Source organism: Canis lupus, chromosome 31, assembly GCF_003254725.2.
Source record: "Canis lupus dingo isolate Sandy chromosome 31, ASM325472v2, whole genome shotgun sequence".
Taxonomy (NCBI): domain Eukaryota; kingdom Metazoa; phylum Chordata; class Mammalia; order Carnivora; family Canidae; genus Canis; species Canis lupus.
In genome coordinates, this window is record NC_064273.1 from 37039732 (window position 1) to 37049390 (window position 9659).

The 9659-nt window shown below is 54.0% G+C and overlaps 2 protein-coding genes across 9 annotated transcripts in view; both read left to right on the top strand.

Annotated features, from left to right (window-relative positions):
- The window catches only part of PKNOX1 (PBX/knotted 1 homeobox 1), a 62296-nt gene extending 58850 nt beyond the window's left edge, over positions 1-3446 (top strand). For 6 of the 8 annotated variants that reach the window (XM_025462087.3, XM_025462084.3, XM_025462088.3 and 3 more), the window contains one exon: positions 198-3446. In XM_025462087.3, the coding sequence (XP_025317872.1) occupies positions 198-409 (212 nt within the window). In that variant the 3' untranslated portion in view covers positions 410-3446. The remainder of the gene's footprint in view (positions 1-197) is intronic. The other 2 variants (XR_004811018.2, XM_025462086.3) reach the window with 2 other exon arrangements.
- On the top strand, positions 2927-9614 carry LOC118353004 (uncharacterized). Its single transcript, XM_035709360.2, has 4 exons — positions 2927-3068; positions 5758-5900; positions 6073-6672; positions 8093-9614. Exons 1-4 carry the CDS (start codon positions 2927-2929, stop codon positions 8192-8194), a joined length of 987 nt encoding a protein of 328 aa, XP_035565253.2. The 3' UTR covers positions 8195-9614.
- Positions 9615-9659: the final 45 nt, after the last annotated feature.

Consider the following 9659-nt stretch of genomic DNA (forward strand, 5'->3'; position numbering starts at 1 on the left):
CAGTCCTGACCACTGTGGCCTTCTGACCACCAAGAGCTTTTAGAGCATATTAGCCGAGGGTGGAGGCTGGTTCTAGAGACATTTCCTAATCCCCGTTGAATATCCCAGAAGCCTATACAGGGGTCCTAGCAGACAATGCCCAGCTGAGTAACGGGGTGTCTTCTTGGGTGGCTGCTAATTTTAACGTTCTGCTGTAGGAGCCGTTGTGACGATCACCACGCCCGTGAGCATGAACGTGGACAGCCTCCAGTCTCTGTCCTCGGATGGTGCCACCCTGGCAGTGCAGCAGGTCATGATGGCGGAACAGAGCGAGGACGAGTCCGTGGACAGCACAGGGGACAGTGCGGCCACGCTCGCCCCCACCCACCTCAGCAGGCTGGTCCTGGAGAACAGCGACTCCCTGCAGTAGGGGGCCGGCGCGGCCCAGAACCACGGGTGGGCTGGCCTGACTTTTTATAGTTTGCACAGCAAACATTTTACACAGTTTTATTTCTAATATGTTTTATATGTAGATAGAGAAGAGTGCACTTTTGTATTTCATAGTAAGCTTTGAGAGCATCTTTGCTGGTGCAGCGACTTCTTTCAAGTGTGTGTGTGCGTGTGTGTGTGCGCGTGCGTGCGTGTGCGGGTTTTTAAGGAAATTCTTTAAAGGTTTAACGCTAAAAACGTGATGAATGACAAACACCCCCATGAGCCCCTACTTAGACTAAGGAATAGTGCTGCCATTTTCTAAAAAATTATGCAGTTTTAATTTAGTTCTGTGGTTGAAGCAGGTCTCGGTGGGCTGATTTATTTGTGTGGCCCATGGATTTGAAAGAAGCTTCTGCATCTTAAAGCTGCCAGTGCGAGGCGGACACCGCACAACAACAAAAGTGGGCGTGACTCCGTGGTGGTCGCGCAGCGGTCTGAATACGCTTAGGTTCTCGCACATTCGGTGAGCCTGTTTCATTTGCTATAGATAAAAAGAAATTCCTATTTTTACCTTGCTGGAATTATTGGATAAAAAGCTATTTTTATAAATTCGTTATGAATTGGATTATGACTATATTGAGGATAAAATTTCTAGAGAAGAAACAATACGCGGTTACTCTTTCAATTTGGAATGTTCTGAACTGACCAAATTTCATGAACCTCCCCAAGTTAGCTAGCATTCCATGGTTCTCTGTCATCCCAGGGTAGTGGTTTATATTTACTACTATGAAAGACACAACTGTTGAATGAAATTTTGATACCTGCAAATTTTAGTTTATATGTAAATGCTTACACTTGATCTGAACATAGATCTAAAGGTATTGCTAAATAGGACTAGGTGAGTCAGGTGAAGTGGTGGCCAGTAATCGGTTAACAGCTCTTACCACCCATATTTCTGATTTAAATCTGACTACAGTTAAATGGTTACCCTGCCACTTAGCTGTGTGTTGTTTTAGGATGTTTTAGTCGCCATATGTTATGCATAGAATGTTTATTATAAACTAATATAAAATGTCCTCTACCCCACTGGCTCAGAGTGAGGGCCAATAACCCACGCTCAGCTCCATTCAGCCCTGTTACATAATTGACATCTCCCCAGAGTGACACGGTGCCCCGGACAGGGGTGATGGCACGACGGCAGACTCGCCTGCCTTTGGTCCTGGTGTCTGTATTTTCTCCTTGTCCGTTGTTGCTTTGGAATTTCCAGAGCCCTCCCCCTCTGACTTGATCACAGGAGATTTGGAATGATTTTAGGACTTCCATTTCCTGGCCACAAGACGAACCAAAAGAGTAGACTGGGTTTTATTGACTTCGTTTTCATGTATTTGCAAGGGGGGCTCTTTCTCAGAGCGAAACAAGCCACCTTGTCTCCTAGTAAAGTCTTTATATGGTCTTACATGGGATGCCCACAGTTTGTGTTTGGGGAAGTCGTCCGTTCTTGCGGTTCAGCAGCGGGAGCTGGCTACAGACCAAGGTTCCACTGAGGGATATTTTGAGCTAGGGCAGATTTTGTTCTGCAACTGATTTTTCCCCCCAAAATTTATCGACTAAAGCTAATCACAGAGGAGTATTTCCTAGATAACTTAGAAAGCAGTTAGAAATACATGGAGATTTCTCTTAAAATATTTCAAGAGCTTTAGAAGAAAAACTTGACTATCAACTCTCCGCGAGAGAATCACATTTTAAAGCAGCAGTTACATTCCTTATTTATAAGCGATTTGTAATGTTCTCAGTAAGTCTACCCAAGTTTAACGGATCATTTTAACTTGACCTAAAGTCCGACATTGTTGGACTTCTTGAAGCTAGGACCGGTGGAGGCCATCCAGCCTTCCTCCATCCCCAGGTCCCCAGCCCCTCCTACAGCCGCCCTGCTCTTTGGGTGAGCACAGTTCTCCAGAGTGTGGACTCCGCAGGTCACCGTCCCCCCACCCCCCGTCCCGGGATCCCGGAATCGCACTCCCTGAGTCTCCGCTTGTTAGTTGAGGGCTGCACAGACTTGGTCAGTTGGGAGACAGGGTCTGGCCAGGGTCCCACCGCCCATACTGGCCTGAGACTCGGCCCCCTGTGCCCAGTGACACATTATGCTCCCTCTGGTTGAGGCTAGTTTTCTGAGGCTCTAAATCCTTACTGGGTTCTAGGATGAGCCATTCAGAGAGAGGCGCTTCGTCTACGGCCATACCACCCTGAACGCGCCCGATCTCGCCAGAGAGAGGCGCTTCCGGACAGGCCCGAGGTTCCTTCAGACCCTTCCTGGAATCACAGGTGCTCGGCCACGGCCCTGGCACGGCCAGCTGGGCGGTTCGCAGATGGCCGTGCAGCATGTTTGTCGTCAGTCTGCAGGTTCGAAAGCCCCCATCTCCAGCCCTCGGGCCATCCAGGGAATCTTTAGGAAGGGGACACCGTCGAGCGAGCGTGCATTTTCAGTGAGCAGATTCGATCCTGACTTTCCGTAAGGATGCCGTGGATGCGTCCTGAGACCCACAGGAAGCATGTTGCTGCCCCACTGTTCGGAGGCCGAGGGGGTCACCTGCCAGTCCTCCCGGCGAGCTGCAGCCCGGGACCAGCTCCGCGGCGGCCTTCCGACGCCAGACGGCCCAGTAAGTTGAGGGATTTGTCCAGTATGCAGGGTAGGGTGGGCGGCAGGCGCCCGGCTTGCTCCGGGACCACAGCACTGCCCACACCCTGCCCTCCAGGGTCACAGGGGCCTTTCCTCCGCCCTCTGCGGGAGCCAGCGCCAGGGCACTTTGCTCCCAGACGGGCTCAGATGTTCCCGGACGGTGGGAAAGGCCCATCTCTGGCAGTCAGTGACAGAAATGACTCCGCAGTCTGCCTTTGTTGTTATGTTTGGTCTATGAACTGACAATCTTTAAAATGTGAATACTGTAACAATATGTTTTCTTGGATTGTTGTCTTTAAAAGGGACTTTTGTGAAGCAATTGATTTATCAAAGCAAAAAAATTAAACATAGAAACATGCTTTATGGATGTTTTCTTTTCTAAAGCTGATGTCACCACAAGCTGCTTTTCCATTTTAAGTAAAACATTGAGATGGTGGACAGGTTTTGCTGGTGACCTGGGGTTCCAGTGACCCTGCACACTGTTGAGGAATTAGGATCGTACTGCACTGGGACACTCAGGGCCATTTGCATTTTCAGAAACCTTTCTTAAATTACTTATTTCAATTAGTCATTGGTATTCTGGGGGGAAAATTGGAACGTTTTTGTTTTTTATTGTAGTTTATCATCAACCTAATTATTTTGATAGTAACAAGAAAACGATTCGTCAGTGAGGTCTCGCCTTTCACAGTGCATGTTGTAAAATGACACCCAAGGCCGTTCGGGACTCGGTGAAGAGCTACATTAAAACAATTTCGGAGAGTTTTTCTTTGTAGTCCAGTGTGTTCTGACTACCCCACCCCACCCTCGAACTGTTTATGCTTAGAGGCCACGGTAAGCAGACTTCAGTATTTTTAAAAAGGGCATCTGCAATTGTAAATCTTGTGGGCAGCAAGGAGAGCCAGCTCCAAAGTACATGGTTTCAGGAAATGTTCTGATTGGACAGAAAATGGAGCCTCTGTGTCGTCTCTCCACCTGCTCCAGGTCAAGAGGACAGGTGCACCTGAATTTTTACCAGGTGAGACCTTGGCCCAATCTTTGACCTCTTGAGGCTTCAAGTGCTTTGTTCATAAAAGGAAGAAGTTGGTTTATAAGGTTTATTCTAGCTCAAAAGTAATATTTATAACTAATAAAATTCTATTCATCTATCTAGGGCGATAAGTAAATAAGTAGTGATCTAGCAAATCCTGAAAATAAGAAATATACTTGGATTAATGTTTTGTGTTTTGTTATATTATGCAGAGGTCATAAGTCAGGAACGTTTAGCGCGTATGCTGTGTGTATACACACTTTGTGATGAAATTCTTAGCAGTGATTTTTGCCGTTCTACAATTAGATCCACTTGTCTTCAGTAGGATCTAAGATCCTCGAACCATTTTTAAACTAAACTTTGCAAAGCTGCAGAGCTGTAGCATCTGAGCACGGGTGCTGGGATGATGATCGCTAGCTTTCCAGCAGCCCACTCTCCCCGTCACCCTGGCCCCCAACCGGGTCCCAGGTCCAGCCGCCTCCTCCCAGCAGTGTCTCCTTAGCTCTCCCGCAGCAGTCTGTGAAGGGCTACTTTATGTGGCTAATTGAATAATTTAGCATTTTACATACAAATAGTATTTAGAAGGTATTATCTGGCACAGATGTTTCCATTTCTTATGTCTTTATTTTAAATGGACCCAAGACTTCAGCCCATGGAAGCCAGTGATGGCTTTAATATAAATGAGGAGTTCTTTTATTGTGGTGTTTGAAAAGGAACATTTTAAGGATGGTGATGGCTTCCTTCCGTTGCTTAGACATTTTTTAAGAAAACGGCTTGTGGAAAAGAATTAGGTATATTTTAAAATCTGTTGCTTTATGGTAATTCTGTTTTCTCTAATATTAACATAGCAGTCAGGTCGGAAATAAGTAGTGAAGCCCGTAAGCGTCTACACTGTGTGTTAGTGTAGACCAGACATCTCAAGCCCAGAGTTCTGTTAGAACGGAACGGTGGGGTTGAGCCAGAGAAGCCAAGACAGGATGGGTTCCAGAAGTTGTCGAGTGTGTGCAGGGCACTGGGTCGGGTCCCCGGGAGGTAATCGGTGGCATGTGTCAGAGCAGAGTCAGAGAAGCGGGGTGAGGCCAGATGTCGGGGCTCCTGGGGAGAACACTGTGGATCAGTAGAGGAGGAGGAGGGAGCTTATCTTTGTTACCCCGTGGAAGACCTTCTAAGGCCCCAAACACACAAATGACAGGATAAAAGATGAGGGCATCTGGCCAGATCCGAAGGAAGCCTTCCTGTTCAGTGAAGGACACTGCGGACGTGAACAGGTGATAATCTGCGAGAAGGGTTTTTCTTTTCTAACATCTACACCCGATGAGGAGTTCAGACTTAGGTTTAAGGGCAGAGTCCTACAAATCAAAAGAAAAAAAATGAAATCCAGAGGAAAATGACAGAGGATACTACTCGGCAGGTCACGGAAGGGCGCATCCGCACGGCCCACGGGCACAGGCAGCGCCGGCCTCCTAATCAGAGCTGCAAGTCACAGCCTCCTTGTCGCTCGGGCCCAAGGGGGGCAGGCGGTCCTGAGCCTGTGTAGAAACGGGGGGCCTGTATCCCGGGGTCGGAGCATCGCTGGGACCCCTGCCGCGGGGCCCTGGTCCGGTACTCGGGGTACCGCCGTGTGCCCTGCCGTCCTGGCCAGGGAGCCGGGACGAGTACCTGTGCAACGTCCGCACGATGCTCCCGGTGGCGTTATCGGGCGACACCCTGGGAGTCCAGTCGGTGACGAGGGGCAGGGAGGGGCCGGGGGGTGGGCGCCACCAGCTGGACGAATGTGGCAGGCGGGTGCTGCTGGGGCTCTTGGCGGGGGGGGGGGGGGGGGGGGGGACTGGGGGGGTCCCTTCGCTGCGTGCGCCCTGACCTGTGACGGAGTGCCGCTTCGCTCGTGGCGCGGCAGGGAGCAGGGTAGCGCGGCCTCCCGGGTGACGAAGCGTGGGCGCCCACGTGCTGGGTGTAGGCTGCGCCTTTGCTTTGTCCCCGTCGCTTTGTCCCCGTCGGGCTGCCCGCCGGCCGCGGCCTTGAGCTCGGGGCAGGAGCGGGGAGGTGGAGGCAGCGCTTCTGTTCCGGCTCCTGCTTCTCAGGAGTCCCGCCCCTCGGGCCTCTGCCGGCCAGCTCTGACTCACAGGGCGCGAGGAAGTGGGCCTGGGATCGGGGCTGGACCCAGGGTCCAGAAGCTTCTCTGGGCCTCCCCCGTAGTGGTCTTTACAGGGTCAGCGGAAGTGGCCCCTCCCCTCGTGGATTAAGGCCTTTACCTCACAGCAGGGAGCGTGGGTCACGCCTGCACGCCCCGAGGGGTCTCCCCAGCCCCCGGGCTGCTCCCCACGCGCCCAGCAGCCCCCGCGGGCGTGAGCGGCTCTCCCTGGGCCAGGGTAGGGGCAGCTGCCGCTCGTCCTGCCCTGGGGGCCTCTGTCCCTTCGGGGTGGAGTCCCCGGCGGCCCTGCAGCGCAGCTCTGCGCTCGCGGAGAGGAGGGTCTTGTCGGTTGTCGGCTGTCCCCGTGGTGGGCGCCTGCGGTCCCAGCTTCTCCGGAGTCCCAGGCCTGTCCCAGGCTTCCGGCAGGTGAGTGGCGGCTGCCTGGAGCGCACCTGCCCCAGGACGCAGGCTGCGAATCCAGCCCGGGCCTGCGTCCCGCGGGGGGTGCCTGGAGGGGGTGGTCACGAGCTCTCTGCCCGGGGGTCCAGGAGTGAAAAATGGGAACCAGGAAGGAGAAATGGGACTTGGAAGACATTTTTACTCAGTGTTTGAGGGGTGGTTTCATGGTGGCCCGCTTCCCGCTGGGCGCCCTAAAACCGCTGCGTGTCTCTGTGCGGTGGGAAGGTCTGTGTTCAGCCGTGGGGCGCCCGTGGCTGGTTCGGATCCTCCAGCGCTGGGCGCCCCTCCAGGACTTTGTCCACAAAGTGAATCCCTTCTCTGAAACCTGGCTGAGGCTTGGGGAGCCCTGGCCGGGGGACACCTGGCACTGTGCCCGAGGCTCTGACCGCCCTGCAGCGCTTCCACCGGGACCCCTGGGCCCCTCCGGTCTCATCCGTGGAGGGGAGGTTTCTCAGGGTCCACACGGTCCTTCACGGGTCTTCGCCTTTTTTGAAGTTGTCGACTTTTAGTGAAGCAAATACCCGTTCGAGACAAATGCAACTTGTGACTTTAGTCACTGAATTAAAAAAGTCAGCATGAATTTGTTACAATGTTACAGAAAATTGGAGTCAGTTTTACATTTGAATCCTGGGGCCATCAGCCTGTAGACGCTCTGCCCCCCCCCCCCCCCAGGGCTGTGTTCATCAGGCACCAGGCGGAGTCCCCGACACCTGTGGGTGAGCCCCTGGCGGGGCGCCCATGAGCACCCTCCCTGGCCAGCCCGGGGGGGGGGGGGTCACACCGAGCCTTCAGAGCAACCCTCCAGTTTCAAGGCCGGCTTTCAGGGGCCCCAGTGGGAGCCAGGCTGTAAGGCCCAGCCTGGGCATAGAGCCTGCCCCCATCCCTCCTGGTACCTGGTCTGTGTGCCGCCCCCCCCCTTGGTTGTGGCAGCGCTGCCCCCCACGCCCTGGCCGGAATCCTGCAGACGCAGCATGTCCTCCTCCTTGGTGGCGGGGGCGGGGGGGGCATCTGGCCTGCTAGGCCGGTCAGGTGCCTGCATCCTAGCCGCAAAGGATGTTGGGAGAGCGATTGGTGCGTCGGTCTGCAGCTTGAAGGTGGCCTTTGTCTCTCCCCAGGGCGCGTCAGTAGGGGAGGCAACCCACAGCCCAGGACGAGCGCTCACGGCCAGGCCTGACCCATGCTCCCCAGCCCGACTCAGTGGGAGGAGGGGTCCTCCAGCCCCGTGGGACGGTCACAGGGACCCAGGGAGCTCCATCGGCTGGCCCTGTGGGACACTGGTGTCCTGAGCCAGCTGTCACTTGGCGGGGGGGGGATTCCCTTAAAAAGGGCACCCTCAGGAAAGGGCAGGACACGTCCCCACCCATCTCTGGTTTTTCTTTTCCCTTAGGACCGGCACCCCCCACCCCCACCCCAAGCTGAGCTGACTGAAGACCCCCTTCCCAGCTTCCCTTGCAGCCCAGTGTGGCTCGGTGGCTCCTGCCACCGCTGAGCTGAGCATGGCCCCGACCTGCGCAGGCCTGCGATACCAGGCAGGAGCCTCCCTCTCACAGACAAGGTGTTAGTGACCGAGGAACCACCGTTTGTAAAGGTGTGTCCAGCGGCACCTGGGCTGCTCCATGCGGGAGGACATGGACACGGGAGGGACACATGCCAGCAATAGGCGGATTGTCGTGGAAGGCCTGCTGCTCCGGAGAAGCAATGTCTGAAGGTGACAGAGGGCGACAGCCCCAGGGACCTGCTGGAGGCGTCTCCTGAGCCCCGTGCCTGCTGCTTCCACCGCAGCCCTGCCCAACCAGGAGGCTCATGAAGTGCCCCCGAGACCACCCCATGTGGCCACAGGCACCGTCCCCCGGGTGTCAGGTCCCCGGGGGCTGCTGTCTTCTGTGACCAGCATGAGCAGCAGGGGCAGGAGGCTTCTGACAAGGTTGAAGGGCCACCAGGGAGGGTTGTTGCCACCAGCCTTAGGGCGCAGACCCCGCGGTCAGGCCCAGGATGGAGGAGAGGCTCTGAGCTCCACGCTGAGCATCCTGTCTTACGTTCTACCCATGGACCCAGGGAAACACACTATGAAAGTGTGTTACACACCAGCATTGTTGCGGGAAAGTCAAGTTCCGACCCGTGGGGTTCTTGTAATGACAGCATCAGGTACTAATGCCAACCCCACTTACTACCAGGCCTGTGACTGAGGTCCACAGGGCTCTGATGTTCCTCCCCCTCAAAGCATCCCCTGCAGCCCTCTGTTCTGCTGTGGCGGGAGCAGCCCTTTGTCAGGGGACCTGCCTTCCCCACCATTCTGGGTGCCCTCCAGGATCTTATTGGGCGCAACACCCTTCTAGTGCTTTTCAGGACCAGGGGGCCAATTTGCCTGGGTGGAGATGTCTGTGGCCTGCACCCCAGCCATCATCTTGCTGTTAAGGGAGGGTCTGGCCTATATTCCTTCCATTCTGGATGTTTTTTAGGCTCTGCTCCCTTGTCTTCCAGCCTCCACAAGCTATAGAGATCAAGTCAGATGCTTTCCTCATTCCCAAGACTTTCCCCTGTCCCCACCCACCTCTGGAAGCTGCTTCTGGATCCTGTCCCTAGTGATCTGACATGTCACAAGGATGTTCCCTGTGAGCGTCTTCCCTCATGCACTGTGCTTGGGTGCTGGAAGGACCCTCAACCTGCAAAACCGTCTTTCAGTCCGGGCAGGTTCTGGAACTATTTCCAGTCAAGTTGTGGGATCCAAGAAGCTCAAAAAGTTCTGAGCACAAGACACATGAAGAAAAATACACCAAGTACATCATGATTCCCAAAATAATACTGAAAATGAACAAAGCTGGAGGGCTCGCAGTTCCTGATTGCAAAACTTACCACAAAGCTCTAGTCCTTAAAAAAAAAAAAAAAAAAGCTCTAGTCCTGAAAACAGTGTTATGGCCCAAGGACAGATCTCTTGACCAATGAGTAGAATTCAG